This window comes from Mesoplodon bidens (assembly GCF_964165515.1).
Source record: "Mesoplodon bidens genome assembly, chromosome: X".
Classification (NCBI taxonomy): Eukaryota; Metazoa; Chordata; class Mammalia; order Artiodactyla; family Ziphiidae; genus Mesoplodon; species Mesoplodon bidens.
Window position 1 is genome coordinate 94,384,139 of NC_138163.1, and position 17,478 is coordinate 94,401,616.

Here is a 17,478-nt window from a genome sequence, read left to right on the forward strand (position 1 = left end):
CAGTGCCCCACTGTGGGTTTGGAGAAAGACAGCTTGGGCTGACTCCGAGCACAGGCCCCCAGGCATCCCTGTTGATATGCCCGCGACTCGTCAAGGAACGCGACTGAAGGCCTCTCTAGCTCTTCCCGGCAGGGGAGTTCCTAGGACCTATAGCTCAGGGTGTTTAGTAGTTATCATAATCATAAATCATATGATGATGTACGTTGGGCCTTTACAACTTACAGAAGTTGTCAGGGACTTGCTTTTGTTTGATCCTCCCAGTGACACTGTAGGTGGAACCTGGGCTGCCCTTATCATCATTACTTACAGTTGAGGAAACTGAGGCTCAGGCTGGTTATGGGTTTTGCCCACAGCCATGCAACTTATTTATGGCTGAGCCAGGATTCAAACCCAGGTCTGCCTGGCACCAAGCCCAGAGCCCTGCCCAGGCCATCCCTGCAGGAGCTCTTGACAGCCTTGCAGATAATAATAATCATCCTCATCCTCATCCTAATATTAGTAATCATAACAGTTACCATTTGCTCCTCACATACTAAGAACTCTGAATGTGATCTTATTTTTAACGCTCACAACAGCCCTATTAGGCATGGATTGGGATCCCTGATTTACACATGAGGAAAATGAGGTTCCACAGAGGGTCAGTGCCTTGCCCAAGGAAATAAGAGCAATGGGGCAGGGTGGCATCACTCTGACTCATACCGTGGGCTGTCTGCTTCCAAAGCTGGTATTTGTTTTACTGAGATGTACTTCCCGACATCCACCCTGGACCTACAGTCAAGGAGGCTACAGGGACCTCGAAGACTCAGCAACTGTGGAAGCAAGGGTCAAACTTGGACTGTGGAAGGGGCCTAAAATAGCACTTGTGGGGCAAAATCTTGCAAATATGGTGGGAAGATCCTTTAACTTGGAACCAGAGCTGGGTGGGGCCATCTGAGGATGCTCTCAGGACCCGCATGTAAATTCTTGAGCTCACTTCAGTTAGGGGTCAGGGAGAGCTTCCTGGAGAAGGTGGTGTCTGAGCTGGGTCCTGGAGGACTGACACGCAGACTTTGTGTAAGGAGAGCATCCCTGAAAATGAAACCAGCAGGCATCGGAGGTGAGGGGGGCTGGGTGGGGGCAGTCAGTCGGGCTAAAACAGATCTGGGCAGGAAAGGAGCAAGTGTTAAGGTTCAGAACTGGTCTGGTCGGGACTGGGTCACAGATACCTTCTGTCACCAGTGGGAGCCAGGGGAGGCTGGAGGAGAGAGGCAGGGCTCTGCAGCACAGAAAGGGCAGCAACTGGATCTGGGCAGAGGGTTCCATTTATGGCCAGGTCGCTTTCTAGTTATGTGACTTTGAACAGATCTATCTCCCCCCTGGAGCCCCAGGGTTGTCATCTAATAAACATTGTGTGTGTGGAGGGGAAAGTTTAGGAGGGTAGAAGAAACACGAAGCAAAGGAGCTAGACTTCGGCTGTTGTGGAAGTGGAATGGGAAGGAATGAGCAGGGTCGGTGGATTGAAAACCCCCCGTGGGAGGGCCCAGGCACGAGGGCTTCCAGGTATGGGGTGCCAGAGGAAGTGTGGAGTCTAATTAGAGCTGAACAGCTGGTGTTGCTAAAGGGCTGTGGGCAGAGGAAGGTGCCTGGACTTCCTGTAGATCCATGAGAAGTTGTCAGACCTACAGGCGCCTTAAATCCAGGTCCAGAAAGGGACTGGCGATGGCTCAAGGTTGCAAACTAGCTCTCAGCCGAGCCTGCTTCCTAGCTGTGTGTTGTTTGCAAAGTCACTTGGCTTCTCTGATCCTTACTTTCCCATCTGTAAAATGAGGTCAGTAATTCTGACTTCTTTGGGCTGATGAGAGAACTTAAAGCAATGCTCAGCATAAAATGGTGGCTCAACATATTGTAGTGCCCTCCGCCATCCCCTAACCCAATGCATTGTCACTTATGGGGTAGTCAAGCTTGAGAGATGTGGAGAGGTGCAGAACTTGAAAACAGAGGGGCAGGAGGGGCTGATACCTCCGCCACCAGAAGAGGAGGGAGCCCAGGCCTAGAGGTGCTGCCGCTGCAGTGAGGGTCTGGCTGGAACTCGGGGGCCCTGGGGACCAGGCTGGGGTTGACAGGCACGCAAGGATGAGAGCCAGAGGAGGTGGCCTGTTGCTAGGGAAGGAGGGAGGAGGTGGGGGAGCTGCTGACACCCGCAGAGCCAGGGACGTCCCCATGGCAACAGGAGCCGCTGCTGTCGGGAGGAGAAGTGGGAGGAGGAGCCAACGCTGGCTCTGTTCCCAGAGGAGGCCTCCCACTCTGGGCCTCAGTGCCCCCATCTGTCCAACGGGAGTTTGGATTAGGTAATCTCTAAGATTCTTTCTTGTTTTGACCTCCTGGCAATCTGGGGTAGCTGAGACCTAACAGACCTTCCGTGGCTCCCCCATCCACATGTCCAAGACACCGCCAGTCCCCAGAGCTGCCCCAGCTGCTTCCAAATCTTCCCTCCTGTGCTGCCTCCTGTTCAGCGCAGCCTGGTTGCCTGCCCTGCCCAGCTCTCTGTTCCCACCACTTCCTTTCCCTGGAACCTTGTCACTTACCGCCTGCTGAATGCTCTCTGGCTCTGGTGGGTCCAACTCCAGCCCTGCGCACTCTAGGGTGCCTTCCCTGGCTGCCCGAGTCCACCCTGACCGCTTCCTCGCTCCTGGGCTTCTTTGGCCCCACAGGTCTGCGCTCCTCCTGCTATCCTTAGTAATCGCTGCTGCAATGCATGGAGCTGCTTCTGAGAGCTGGGATCCCCTTGACAGGCTCAAATCATTACAGTAAATTTATGGTGTCATATTGTGAATCCCCAATTTACATATGAGCCAGTGCTCTGAGAGCTTATGTGGCTTGTCTGAGCTCCCCCGGGTCCTATGTGGTGGAGCCAGGCTTGGAACTCAGCTCTGTATAATTGCTGCTACCCCAGGCCTGAGGCAGGGCATAGTTTATCAGCGGCAGCAGCACTTACTGTGTGATAGCTAAAGCCCATATATGCGGGCCACCATGCTGGGGACTTTACCTGTGTTTTCTCACTTCATCTTCACAATAATCCTATAGAGTATATATTCTAGTCACTTTACAGGTGAGGAAACTGAAGCTTTCAGAGTTCAAATAATTTACCCCCTCCCCCCCGCCATAGAACTCAGATCGGAATGCAGACCATCAGAGTTGCGGTCACCATGCTATACCGGGGTTAACCCAGTTATATTCCAGAAGCACGAACAGAGCATTCCCTATGTACCAGGCCTGTGTTGGGTGATCCACGGGGGAGATGGAAGCAGGCTACAGACACAGATGAGCCAACTCTGGCAAGCCCAAATGGGAGTGTGTTGACAAGGAGAAGCCAGTTGTAAGGACAAGAGGCTAGAGGGGGTAGAACTTGAATCTGACTGTGGGATGGAGGAGGAGGGAGGTGGGGGTGGGGGGAGATGGGTAATTTTCCCAAAGGAGGTACCTTTTTCCAGGAAGCTCATGAGGGGCAAGAAGGGGTAAGGGGGGGTCCTCCTTCCCCTTCCTGTTAGTGTTCCCCTGCCCCCACCTGGCCCAGCCCCAGGAAGTGGGTGACCCCTAAGCTGGCTGCATGCCTGGTTGGCACCAAAATAAACTTGCCTTCTCTCTCTTTCCCTCCCCTCCTCTCTGTCCCCTCTGTCCTGGCTTTAATTAGCAGCCCTGGGGATGAGTCACTTGGCAGCTGGGGAGGGAGGCTGCTCAGAGCCCAGTCGAGCCTCGGTTCCTGGCCCGAGCCTCCCGGGCAGCGCCACTGTGTTCTTGGTGTGGCTCCGCATCTGTGCGGGTGTGAGGAACGCAGGGGCAGCGCTGCGTGCTGGTGGGTGTCCATGCACGGCAGGGTGTCTGCATAGAAGCAGATCTGGTTGTTGCTGCATTTGTCTCGGTGTCCACTGAATGTCAGCGTATGTGAGTGTGCGACTGTAGCATGTATCTGTGGTCGCAACTGTCAGGAAATGAGGGAGCATTTGGGTGAACAAACACAAACGCTTTATAACTGCATTCACCCCTCCCTACCTAAGTGTTCTTTATACGTTTTTGCTTATGCAAGCCCTGCACTTACATCCCCAATTTTCCCTCGTCTTAGACTGGGTACACTTTGTTGCAGGGAGCTGAAACCCACTCAAATGCGCTCAAGAATAAGGGATGGGTGGGGGGGGAGACTATTGTGAGGCTACATCTCACAGAATCTAAGAGCAGTAAATGACGTACAGCCAGGCCTCACGCCAACTGGAAGTGGGACCAAGAAGTCAAGGAGGAAGATTGCTCTCTCTCTCTTTCTCTCTCTCTCTCTCTCTCTCTCTCTCTGCATCTCTGCATCTCCCTGGCTCATGCCTCTCTCCATCTTTCATGACTTGCCTGGTCCCTGTCATCTCTTTGTCCCTGACTCCTCTCTCTGGACTGGCTTCCTCTGCTCTCAGGTGGCCTGATGTGGCCGCCAACCTAGAAGCTATGTGACCTTCCAGCTTCAGGGCCCGCCCCCATGGGACAGCACCGTTTCTGTCCATCCTGTGGTAAACGAGGCGGCAAGGGGCTGTAGGTGGGAGTGGATTCTCCTAGAAGTGGGTGAGGGTAGAGGTCAAATACTCGGGACTTGGTGTTTCTTCTGCAGTGCCCACAGCTTTTATGTGTTCACAAGCGATGTCAGAGCCTGGGGAGTAGTCTGCTCAGAGGCCCACGATTATAAGCTTGCTCGTCCATCAGGGTTTTGGTTCCTACTCTAATGCAAGTCGACCTTTGCTCACTATGCTTTCAAGTTCCATGCTCTTGCATCAGAATGCCCTGTTTTATCTAAAAATTTCCCCTTATTTTGTGCCCAAACAGCCTTTAAGTGCACAGTGAATATTACCATCGCCACCAGCGTGCGGTGATTTTCATAGCCTCAGAACAACTGGCATAATGCTACTCATGGTACAGCTGCTACCAAGTTCCTGGTTGTTTCAGGAATTTTCACATTTTATTAGTGCAGTGACTGAATTTATAGTTATCTGCAGTATAGAATTACAAGCACACATTATCAATATTATCAACTTGACGCTTGAGCTTACTTTTCCATTAATACAAACCCTGCAATTTTTACATTAATTACAGAGGGGATTAATGACCCCTTAGACAGGTTTTTACCTATGAGTAAAGAGTTTGGAACCAGCTGTGCACGTAATGACTGCTCTCCAGATGCAGGGGCAATGCCCATGGCTCTGACCTCGGCCCGGGCCTTGCATCCTCTGGCTGAGACTGGAGACTGCCCACCTCCTTAGGGAGCTCCTACTTCTGGCCTGGCACATAGCAGGTGCTGTTGTTATTTTTTAATAAAAATGATAGTCTTCTTACTATTGTTAAGTCCATCTTCCACATATAGGTGGTAAGCCTGAGTGGGAGAGATCATCTCAGGCTCAGGGCAAAGCCTCCTTCAACTTAATACATGCTTTGATTCAGAAAATGTGTACGATGTATCAGGTACTGTTAAGGAGCATTCCATACACCTTATCTTTAATCCTCCTGGCAGCTCTGCCAAGTAAGGGTGATTGGACCCACTTTACAGAGGGGGAAACTGAAACCTTGAGAGGCAGAGTGACTTGCCCGAGGTCATCCATCCGTCTGTCCATCCATCCATCCACTTAGCCATGGGACAATTTCTTGAGTACCTACAACGTGCCAGGCACTGTGCTAAACTAAATGCGGTTGATACAATGATGAATAATAGAATCCTGCTCTGAGGAAGCTCACCGTCTGGTAGGAAAACAGATAAGGAAACAGACAATTACAGGCGAAGTGTAGGGTGCTGTGGGAGAACCTCAGAAGTGTACCCAACCCAGCCTGAGGGTCAGGGAGGCTTCTCCAAGCTGACATCTAAACCTCGACTTGGTGGATGAGTAGAAGTTAGCCTGGTGAGGGGTGGGGGTGGGGATGGGGTGAGGTGAAGTGGAGAGTGTTGCAGACAGAGCAAAAAAGTGTGCCAGGGCTGTGGAGCAGTGTTTGGTACTTGCATTCGTGAAGAACTGTAATTGTATCTGCAGTGGGATGGGGCTGTCATGAGAGATAATCTGGAAAGGGGGCAGAAGGTAAATTGGGAAGCTGGGACTGGGACCCCGGTCAGTTAGACCCAGAGCCAAGGAGCTGCAGGACCCAGGAGCAGAGTTTCCACGCTTCCCCGCCTGCCTGGTCCCAGGGGCCAGCCTGGGTCAGCCTGGCTAGTGCCAGCGGCAGGCCAGGATTCCAGTGGCCACAGTGCCCTCTAGTGTCCAGCAGCCCATCTTGCAGCCTCCACCTCAGTGTGGATTGTCTGTCTCTCAATACCTGCTGACCTGTTTGACTAGGTGCCCTGTGCCGGATGCTGGGGACACTGGAATGAATAAGACATGGTCCCTGTCCCCACCGAGCTCCTGGACCAGAAGGGGCAACAGCATGTGAATAGACAGCGCTGGAGAAACACAGGGTGGGAAGAACACAGGGGAGGGATCCCAGAGTCAGGGTCCCAGAGGGCACCACCTCTGAGCAGACTTGTGAGGAGCAAGGGGGAGGTAACGAGGTGGGGAGGTGGCACTGGGGGCAGGGTGGCGGGGAAGGGTCTTTTGAGCAGAGGCAAAGGTGAGGGCGGACAGCAGAGTGTGGCAGAGAACTGTAGGCACTTCTGTTTGGGTGGAGCACAGGTTGAAGATGGGGGGAGGCTGAGACCACCTGGAAGTGGGGGGGAGGGGCAGCTCACAGAAGGTCCTGGGATGCCTGACACTAGCTCATAGTCAGCACTTGGTGAATGGAATCATATAAGGAGTTTCCCTGCCCTTTTGGGATCACAAACCCATCTGAGGATCTAATGAAAGCAGTGTTCTCCCCGGAAATGCACTCATACTCACTCATATTTTTCATACAACTTTAGGGGCTTCAGAGACGCTCCCCGCCCCAGGCCTATCCATGAACCACAGCCTTCCAAATTCCTCTTAGCATAAATACTGAAACCTTATCAGGACCTCCAGGCTCTGCATGATTGGGCCCCCGCCTACATCTCCAGTCTCGCTCATCTCCCCTTTGCTTTTTCCACTCAGCCACGTTGGCCTCCTTGTAGTTCCTGGAAATACCACCTCAGGTCCTTTGCCCAAGTTGTTTCCTCTGCCTGGAACACTCTCCCCCACTACCTCCACTTTTTGCCCAGCTTAATTCCATTAGTGGTTGAATAATGTCTGTCTGCTCTCACTTGGATATGAGCCCCATGAGATCAGGACACTGACTGCCCTTAGTCACTGCTGTATCTGTCCCCCAGCTCAGTGCCTGGCTCACAGGATCTGTAGCGTAAGTGAACGAAGGCCCTGCCAGTGCCCTGCGGCTGGGTCAGGCTCCTCACCCTTAGCTCCTTCTTCCCTTCAGCCCCTAGAGGGTTATCACATGGATCGCCCCAACAGGCTCAGATATGCCTGAATTCCAAGAGTGGCCCAGATGAAGAGGTGTCTTCCTAGAAATCTTCCCCTGCCCGAAACAAACAGGTTTCCCAAGAGTCTCCCCTACCTCCCTGGGAGAAGGATCATACTCTCTCAGGCTCAGACTGAGACTTTTCAGCATGTGCATGTTTGTCTCACTGAAACCTCACAAGAACCTGTGAGATAGGAGTTGCCACTCACCTTTTACAGATGAACAAACCGTGCCTCAGAGGGGTTACCCAGCTGAAAAGTTGTAGAGCTGGGACTTGTACCCAGCTCTGCCAGGCACCAAAATGTAAGCTCTTTGCCTCACCAGAGAGGGGAAGGGGCTTGCCCAAGGTCACACAGCATCAGCCTTAGGGCCAGGACTAGAATTTCTGTCTCTCAACTTCTGCCAGGCCAAGATGAAGGTTTGGGCCACAGGTGCCACCCTTAGGACAATAACTGCAAATGGGCACAAGGTGCGGCTGCCACAAGAGCCAAGAGAGTTGCTGAGGGAGAGAGAAAGAAAAGCAGGGGCTGAGACCAGAGCCTTGAAGACCACGGGCCTTTAGGGGGTGGGCCGAGGGAGAAGAGGCCATGAAGGGCCCATAGATGCCAACTTTGCGGTGGTCCGTAGGGCCTATCTCTCTCAGCAGCTTTGGCTTTCTTGAGAGGAACCAGCTGCCCCGGCAGGGAGGCAGGAAGGCAGGAAGGCAGGAAGGCTGGCCTGTTGCCTGTCAGCTCCTATTCCTTCTAGATCACTGGCCCCCTGGCCCCTCCCAGGGCTGCCTTCTGCTCAGAACAGCCAGGGGCCTGGGCTCTGGGGCTGTGAAAGGACAGGAGCCCTCTGAGCTGGATCTGGGGTACTCTTCAGGAATCCCACACCCTTCAAATCCTCCAAATTGTCTCTTTTCTCCAGCCCCCCACATAAGGAGGAGAGAGAGATTACTGTGGTAGGTCGGTGGGGATTCTAGTTTGACTGGCTGTATGAACTTTAGAAAGACTCTTCCCCTCTCCAGGCCTCAATTTCCCCCTCTGTAAAATCAGGTGGGGGCAATTTCCTTGGAAGAACAGCCTCTAGATTGTGAATGGCGTGTCTTCTGATTTTTGCTTTTCTCTTCAGGGAGCATTTCTCTTAGCCAGTTCAGAAAACAACGCAGAAGAAAGTGAGAGCTTATTGCAGTGGTCAAGAATATCGGCTGGGCCCTCATCTTGATTTCCCCAGATGGGTGATTTGAATTTTACTTGAACTGGAGCATCCCAGCATAACCACCACACAGAGTCTCTTTAACTCTGTGGAAGATGAGAATGTTTGTGAAAGGCTTCTATGGAAGGGTTTCTGTATTCACAGGGCAGCAATATGGCCAAGGGGACGGAGTCCTGATCTTGGGGTTCTGCTACTTACTAGCTCTATTACCTGTGCCGAGTTACTTAATGTTTCTACATCTCAATTTTCTCTTCGGGAGAATAGGGCTAGTGACATGTACTTGACAGGGTACTTGGGGAGATTCCAACAGAGGTGCATATAGTGAGCCCAGCCTGAGGTTTGGCCCAGAGGAGCCACTTCAAGCTCTCAAAGCTGCTTCCTCGTACTAGGAGTTCCCAGCCCTCCTGGGGGAGCAGGGGAAGGAGCAAAGTTTCCAGTTGCAGTCTGGCCTATAGCCCAGCAGGCCTGGCCCCGCCTCCTGGGTTCCTCCTTCTAGGGAAGGGCTGGGGAGGAGGGGGTGGCGACGCGGTGGAGGCACCGCCCTGGCCAGGGGGCCTGCCCTCGGGACAGGTCCAGACCCATGGAGCCCCCCGGGAGGAGTAGCAGGTAGGAACCTGGCCCCCACCCCCAACCCTGCAGCCCGACCCCCTCCCTTCCTGCCCAGGCCTGGACCTGGTCCCTGGGCTGCTGATTCAGCAGCCTCCTGGCTTCCTGGTTCCTGGCTCCCCTCTTGGACTCTTGGAGGCCTTTGGCTTGGGGGAGGGAGCCAGCTCAATTGGTTGAGCCCAGGGACATCTGGGTGCCCAGCTCTGTAAGGACCCTGGAGCCCTGAGCAGCGCAGTCGGTGGCATGTGAGGGGTGTGATTGGTGGCTGCCCTGGCACCTAGCCTGGCACTGCAGGGCTGTCCACAACAGCTGAGACTCTCTGATACCAACATTCCAGCAGCCTAAGGGTCTCTGAGTCTCAGGTTTAATGAGTCAAGGACTTGGGCCAGTGACTGGCACTTAGATGGCACTTGAGAAACAGTCGTTCTGCTGATGACAATTATTCCAGAGGCTCTGATAAGAAGAGTATCAGATTCCAGGATTCTCTGTTAAGGTTCTAAGATTTAGGCATCTTCTCCAATTCGCAGCAAGCGACATAGTGGGCAGCTGGCCTGGCCTGCAGCCGCATCTCCAGGCCTTTACTTCGGCTCTCGAAGGGCCAGGCCCTGACCACAGCCTGCCTTCAGGGGCTCGTTGGGGGCAGGGGCTGGCTGACCTGGCACTCACTCTCAGCATCTGCCCTGTGCTGGGTAGGGCAGGGACAGGGCCCTCGGCCTCACTACCCTGCTGTCTCTCCTCCCCCTTCCCCTTCTCTGGACTTTAATCGTGGGAAGCAGGAGGCAGAGGGGCCTTTGGACCCCACGCTAAGGGTGGGAGCACAGCGCTGGGGGGGCGGAGCTTGGGCCCTGCCCCAGGCTGGGGGCGCAGCACGGGCCTTGGAAGCAAAGAACCACCCTGTCCTCTGGCTCGCTGGGCCCCACTCGCCCACTCAGCCCGAGTCCCATCCTGTCACCAAGACCACTGAGACCTTGTCAGCTCTCCTCCGCCCTCGCCTCTCCTGTCCTTTGCTCTGGCACTCTCTGCCTCTCCCCGTCTTCTCTCTGTGTCTTTTGTCTCGCCCTTTCACTGTCTTCCTCCTTCTCTGTCTTTCTCCTTTTCTGTCTTGTCTCTTTCGGTTTCTCTCTGTCTCTTTCCCTCTCCTCCTCCAGTGTCTCCTGCACCACCCCCACCCCCACCCCCACCCCCGCCCTGGCCTGGGTTCCTCCCCCTCTTTGGACCCAGAGCCTCTTTTCTCCCCATCCCTCCCTCCTTTCTTGTGAGGGGTCTTCTCTAAGGGGGACCCCCCCCTCATACACCTTTTCCCTTTCTCTTTCATCCACCCTTCCCTCTCCCCTCTTCCCTACCCGTGTGGCGTCTGGTGTGAGGAGGGCTCCCTTCCCCCTTCCCTACTGTGGTGTCCCAGTGTCTCTGAGGCCGAGGTCCCCACGGAGTCACCTGGAACACAGGAGGCCCAGCCCAGCTCTTTCGTCTCTGCTGCCCCCTGTTGTCGTTGTGTTCTGTTTGTGGTTCGAGTGCCGTCCTCTCTTTCTTGACTTTGTGGTTTTTTCTTTTTTTCTTCCTTCCTTCCTTCCTTCCTTCCTTCCTTCCTTCCTTCCTTCCTTCCTACCTTCCTACCTTCCCCCTCTCCCTCCCCCCCACCCCTCCTCTTCCATTCCCTATCCTCCACCACCCATTCCTCCCAGTCTTCCCCTTTCCCCTACCCCACTCACTTTCACCTCCTTGTCCCCATTCCCCACCCTACCTCTCCCCTCCCTCCCTGTCTCTCTCTCTGTCTCTCTTTCTCTCTCTGTCTCTTGCTGTCTCTCAGGTCCACAGCGTCTCATACTCTACACCAGTATTGCTGTCCTACTCAGGTCCTTGACTCCATGAAGCTTACCCCCTCAGGCAGGCTGGCAGAGAGCAGGTAAGAGCTAGACCCACCCCTCCCCCAATCCCTCACCCCTCCAGACAAATATCAATATCATTGCCAGCCCCTCCCCCATCTCCCTCTAGCCTCTGGAGTGACTGTGGAATGGGTGTCTGAGCGTGTGAGGAGAGTGACTGGGGGACCAGGCCAGGAGACCAAAGAGGACGTTCACAGCCTGTTTGTAGCTTGTCCTTCCTTAAAAATCCTTCTCTAGATACCTTCCCCCCGAAGTGGGAGTGGTTGGTCCTAGAATATGTAACATTTGAGCTGTTTTGTAGGATGAGTAAGAGTTTGTCAGTTGGATAGGATGGGGAAGGGCGTTTAGACAGAGAGAACAATCTGCTTATACTTTTGGGGAAGGAGATTACTTCCAAGTTAATTTGAAAACACATTTTATACTTTCTGATTATAATGCAATGAAATAAAATATTAATAGCAATGGCAAAAAGGCTAGGTCCATTTGAAAGTTTTAAAATACTTGTGTTAAAGAGGAAATAAGAATGGAATTTATGGACTATTTAGAATAAATGTCAATTGAGAATATCATAGATCAAAACCTATGGGATATGACCATGGGGTTTCCCAGAAGAAAGTTTGTAGTCTTAAATGCTTTTATTAGAGAACAAGACAGTTTAAATGAACGAATTATTCTGATCAAGAGTCTAGAAAATTCTAGAAAAGGAACAACCAAAAGAAAGCAGGATCCAGTAATTATTACATATAAAACCAGAAGTTAATGAAATAGAAAACAAAAGGTTTGATAAGCTAAGAAGTTGTTTTTTGAAAAGACCAACAAACTAGACAGACCCTCCTCTGGCAGTTATGATTGAGAAAAAGGCAAGAAAACATAAATAAAATAAGGTATGACGAAGGAGATTTAACCACAGATTCAGAGGATGTGAAAAAGTCATAAGAAAATGCTTTGTGTAATTTTATACCAATAAATGTGAAAATCTAGATGAGATGGGTGGTTTTCTAGGAAAATATAAATTACCAAAATCACTTAAGGAGTGGCAGAAAACCTGAGTAGAATGGAACAGTATAGAAGAAGTTTAAAAGATGGTCAAAGTTTTCTCCTCAGAAATGGTACCAGGCCCAGCTGGTATTATGGAAGTTCAGGTATCATGGAAGTTCTATCCAGTCTTGAGAGATCAGCTAATAGGAAAAGATGGACAGCTTCCTAGTTCATTCTAGAAGGCTGGTATCACTGGACAGGTTTAGACAAAAACAAGGAAAACTATAGCCTAACCTCACATATTAATAGAGCAACACATGTTTTAAATTACAGATTCTCCAACTGAATCCATCAGTGTATTAAAAGAAGACTGTATCGTGACAAGTGAAGGTTTGTCCCAGGAGTTCAGGGATTGTTCAACATTAGGAAAGCTGTTATTGTAATTGATTATACTAATAGTTATACAGTCTTTTTACTCTATCTCCATAAATGCTGAAAAAATAATCTGACAAAATCACACATCCATTCTTGATTTAAAAACCCTTAGTGCCTTAGTTATCTCTTGCTGCATCGGGGTAATTTGTTAAACAGCAATAGATAACTAGTACAGTAAGCTAGGGATGAATGAAAACCTCCTTAACTTGGAAAGAATTTTTATCAGAAACCGAAAACAATCATCAAATGTAACAGTGAAGTGCTAGATAAATTTCCATTCAGTTTGGGAACAAAATAAGGATGACTACTATCACTGTCACTAACCAGTGTTTTTCTGGAAGTTTTAATCATTGGGATTAAAAAAAGAAATAAGTGGTGTAAATATCAGAAATAAAGAGTCAGAATTAGCATTATTTGAAGATGATATGGTTGTCTACTTAGATAATCAATGAGAATAAAAAGAAAAATTATTAGAACTAATAAGAAAATTCAGTGAGATGGGTAGGTACAAGATAAATATACATCCAAACCATCAGCTTCTCTGAATACCATCAATAACTAATTAGAAGACATAATAGAAAAAGATTCCCATTCACAGTAGCAAAAAAAAAAAGATAAAATTCCTACGAATTTATAAGAAATTTAAAATACTTCTCTGTAGAAAACTAAAATTTCATCAAAGACTATAAGACTTGAATAAATCAAGAGTCATATCCTATTCTTGGATGGGAAGAATTCAATATGGTTTAAAATGACATTTTCCCCCCAATTTGATCAAAAGATTCAATGTATTTCTCATTAAAATTTCAGTGGTATTTTCTTTGGGAATTGTGCAATTGGATTTTAAAGTTCATTTGGAAGAGTAAATGCCCATGAATTACTAAGAAAATTTTGAAAAAGAAGAACAATGAGGGGGGACTTGGCCCTGTTAGATATAAAAACTTACCATGAATCTACAGAAATTACAAATATTATATCATCACAGAAATAGAGGAATACATAAATGGAACAAAATAGAGAATTTAGAAACAAACCCATATATTCATTTGGGAGTTTAATTTGTGACAAAGAATGCATTTCAAATCAGTGGGAAGTCAGTAAATAGGATGGGACTATTAGCTACCATTTGGAAAAAATTTAAGCCAAATCCCTACCTTGTACACAAACAAATGCAAAAAATAAAGCTATAAAAGTACCAGAGGAAAATCCAGAATATTTTTATAACAGGGTGGAGAAGCCTTTTTGATCAGGGTTTAAGAACTCAGGAGCCATAAAGTAAAGAGCAATAATTTCAACTACGTTAAAGTTAAGAACTTCTGTGTGGAGAAAGATACTATACACAAAGTTAAAACAGAAACAACAGGCTAGAAGAAAGCATTTGCTACGTAGACATCAGGCAAAGGTTAATATCTCTGTCTATATCGTCTCCTGGAAATCAATAAGAAAAAGGTGCCCCACCCATTTAAAGTGGAGAAATAACGTGATTTGACAATTCAGAGAAGAAGTAGACAGCTAATGAATGAGAAAGGATGTTCAACCTTACAAATAGCTAAAGAAATGTAACTAAAACAACAGCGAAGTACTAATTTTAAAGTACCAAAATTTAAAAGATTGAAAGGGTTGTGAGGAAACAGAATCTCTCATATTCCTTGATAAGAGTACGAATTGGTTTCATTTTATAATGGGACCAGTTTGTTAGCTGCCCCCAGAAACTTAAATGTGCATATACTTCCAAGCTGAGAACTATGTCTTAGAGTTAGGTTTCTCTAGAGCTTTACTACTAGGTAGACCCTAATTTGGCCAGCCAGAGGCCTTTTCTAAAATACCCCAACCCCAGCTGCAAACATAAGCCATACTGTGCAACTCTTATCACACGCCCTTTTGTAGGGTAGCATTCTCAACCAACTCTTAATGAAAAGGTTGCATGATATATGCTTCTTAAATAAAGACAGGATTATATGAGTAGGAATAATCTTTATTTTTAGCCAGTTTGTAAAAATGTTAAAGCCACGGAAATACCTTTTATCTACATTTTAAACAAAATGTTCATTCCTTTGCCCAGCAATTCAACTTTTAGGAATCCTTCAAAACTACTTTCAGACATATGCAAAGATGTTCATTGCAGCATTGTTTATAATAGCAAGCAATTAAAACAACCTACATGTCCATCAGTAGGAAACAGCTTTTCCTTCATGATCCATCCATACTCTGTAGCAGATCAAAAGAAGAAGATATATCTCTAGATACTCACCTGGAAAGACCTCTAAGACTTACTGGTATATGAAAAAAGCAAATTGCAGAACAGGGCTTATAGTATGATCCCATTTTTGTAAGGAAAAGAAAACCCCCATAGTAACAATGAAAAAAATGTTATACATACCCTGTCACAATTTTAAAATTACTGGCCTTTTTTCTTGGTCCCATTTCCTTGCCTTTACTAACTTGTTTCCTTCCTCCTCTATACCTTTTTCCTGTATCCACCTGTTGTTTTTCCTTTTAATAACTTGCTCAAATACCACCTGATTCATTCAGCAAGCATTTGTTCTGCCTGCTCTCAGTTAGGCCTTGTGTTGAACCTTGGTGGTATATGGGAATGAGCTGTATCTGGTCCTACAGTCAGGGAGCTCAAGTCTAGAAGGGAGAGAGAGACACATAGACAATGACTGCATAGTGTGGTTTGGGATAGAACAGAAGTAGGCCCAGAGGGCTGCCAGAGGAGGGGCACCTAACCCCACCTGTCCCCTACAGGAGGGGACATGTGTACTAAGTCTTGAAAGAGTAATAGCTTTCCTTTATCCCCCAATCCTGCCGGAAATGGTTGCCTACTTTTTGGCTCTTCCAAGCAGGATGACCTAATGGGGGAAAATAGTTGGGTCGGTATCTTTATTCAAGTCCAAATTCGGCTACTTACAAGCTTGACTTTCGGCAAGCCTCTGAGCTTCTATTTCCTCATCTGTGCAATGAGGACAATGCCTATTTACCTCTCAGGGCTGATTTTAGGATTGGAGAAGTTACATGTAAAACTCCTGGATGACTGTCAACTCTTGAAGGGCAGGGACTACCCATGTCTTGTTTTCCTCATAGCTAATATGTAGCCTTGGATTGGATTGGATCTAAAAGCTGTACGTGTCTAGGGATGGTTCTGGAGCGAAGGATGCACCTGACCATAGTGGGGCTTTGGGATGAGGAGGCTGAGAGTAGTACATGGGATGGAGGGGATCGCACCATAAGAAGAGAGAGCCAGGGAATTTGCTGGCAGTCCAGTGTTTAGGACTCGGTGCTTTCACTGCTGGGGCCCGGGTTCAGTCCCTGGTCAGGGAACTAAGATCCCGCAAGCCTCACAGCATGGCCAAAAGAAAAAGAGAGAGCGAGAGAGAGAGAGAGAGAGCGCGAGAGAGAGCGAGCCAGGTCCCTGGTGTTGACATGAAGGTGACACAGGAGGGAAAATAAGAGTAGGCGGCCCTGGGAAATGGAGCCCAGAGGGCATTCTGGCCCTGGTTCTTGGTCCTATTCTGCTACTGATACCATCTCCTAATCTCACAGTGCAGGGCAGGGAAGCATGGTGGACCAATACTTGCATTGGTGTCAACATGTCTCAATTCAATCCCACCTCTGTCACTCACTAACTGGGTGACCTTAAACAACTCACTTCACATCTCTGAGCCTAGTTCCTTACCTGTTAAAAAGAACACCAACATCATGGGGTTTATTTATTGAGGAGTAGAAGAGACCATAAATAGTATTCACGTTGTTGAGTGCCTGGCACATAATGAGTACTCAAAACAGGGTAGCTGTTATTAGTGTTCGTTTCAGTAGACACTTAGGGAGTTCTGCTATGGCAGAGCCTATGCTGGGTAATGGTTCTTGCCTTCCACAAATTCCCAGTCAGCCGGGGAGACTGAGGAGGGCTATGACAGAGGAGAGCACAGGGGGGGGGGGGCTGCTGTGGAAGTCCAGTGGAAGAGATCTGGCCCCACCTAGGGCTGGTGCAGGTCAACTCAGCCTAAGAGCTGAGTCTTAGAAGATGAGTCAGAGGCAGTCAGGGGCAGAAGGGTGAAGTGTGGCAGAATGTTCCAGGCAGAAGGAACAGCATATGCAAAAGAACCTGGATGTTGTTGGGAAGAGCTAGAGGTTTGTTATGAACCTGGGTTGCATGGGTCCCAAATGGCTTCAGGTGGCCCATGAACCTCCTGAAATTGAATGCAAAATGTTGTGTGTGTCTAGTTGTGTGCATTTTCTGTTGGGGAGGTGGTTTGTGGCTTTCATTAAATGTCTAAAGGGTTTTGGGTTCCTCCAAAACAGGTTAAGAACCAACGTTGCTGGTGATGAAGTATCATGTGAATGGATTCTAAATAGGAGAGAAATTTGGTAAAATTTGTGTTTTAGACATATCACATTAGCAGTCGGTATGAAAAATGGATCGTATGCATGGAGGCCAGCTGGAAGGCCTGCCTACACTGGGATATTGGCATAGAAGAAGTGGCTTGGAGCGGGGCTACTACGTTGCACTACTCCCGTGGGCACCATTCGCAGAGAACCGTTTTAATTTCAAATTATGGAATCTAAATTCTTTGAGAGATAGACCCAACAGTAGGTGAGAGAAAGGGAGGAGGCCAGGATGAGCCAGTGTTAGCAGAGGGCCAGAGGGACATGAGTCCAGGGTAGTAGTGCAGGAGGAGAAGGGAACCTCTATTAATGCTCGCCCAGCACCCAAAGTCCGTGGTCTCAGATATAATTACTAACTTCCATCCTACTCCTTGTTCTCGGAGATTCTGAGTGACACTGGAGACACTTATTTCTCTATGTATTTTGGGGAGGAATTACTTCTGGTTTGTGAGTCAGGTATTTTCCTGAAGAAAGTCGTGTCTGAGCCGGTCATCCAAGGTCTGTGAAGATTTTGAGTGGTAGAGATGGGAGAGGATGCTCTGAGAGTGAACACAGAGGCCTGGAGGTGAGAAATGGT

General features: G+C 48.8%; 1 protein-coding gene across 8 annotated transcripts in view; it reads left to right on the top strand.

Moving 5' to 3' along the window:
* IQSEC2 (IQ motif and Sec7 domain ArfGEF 2) overlaps positions 1–17,478 on the top strand; it is a 76,362-nt gene that overhangs the window by 25,680 nt on the left and 33,204 nt on the right. For 2 of the 8 annotated variants that reach the window (XM_081222457.1, XM_081222454.1), the window contains exon 3: positions 11,027–11,122. The exons of 2 other annotated variants lie outside the window; for them this stretch is intronic. In XM_081222457.1, coding sequence (XP_081078583.1) covers positions 11,027–11,122 — 96 coding nt within the window. Of the gene's footprint in view, positions 1–9,003; positions 9,220–11,026; positions 11,123–17,478 lie in introns of those variants that run through there. 4 more of the 8 variants (XM_081222451.1, XM_081222453.1, XM_081222452.1 and 1 more) reach the window with 4 other exon arrangements.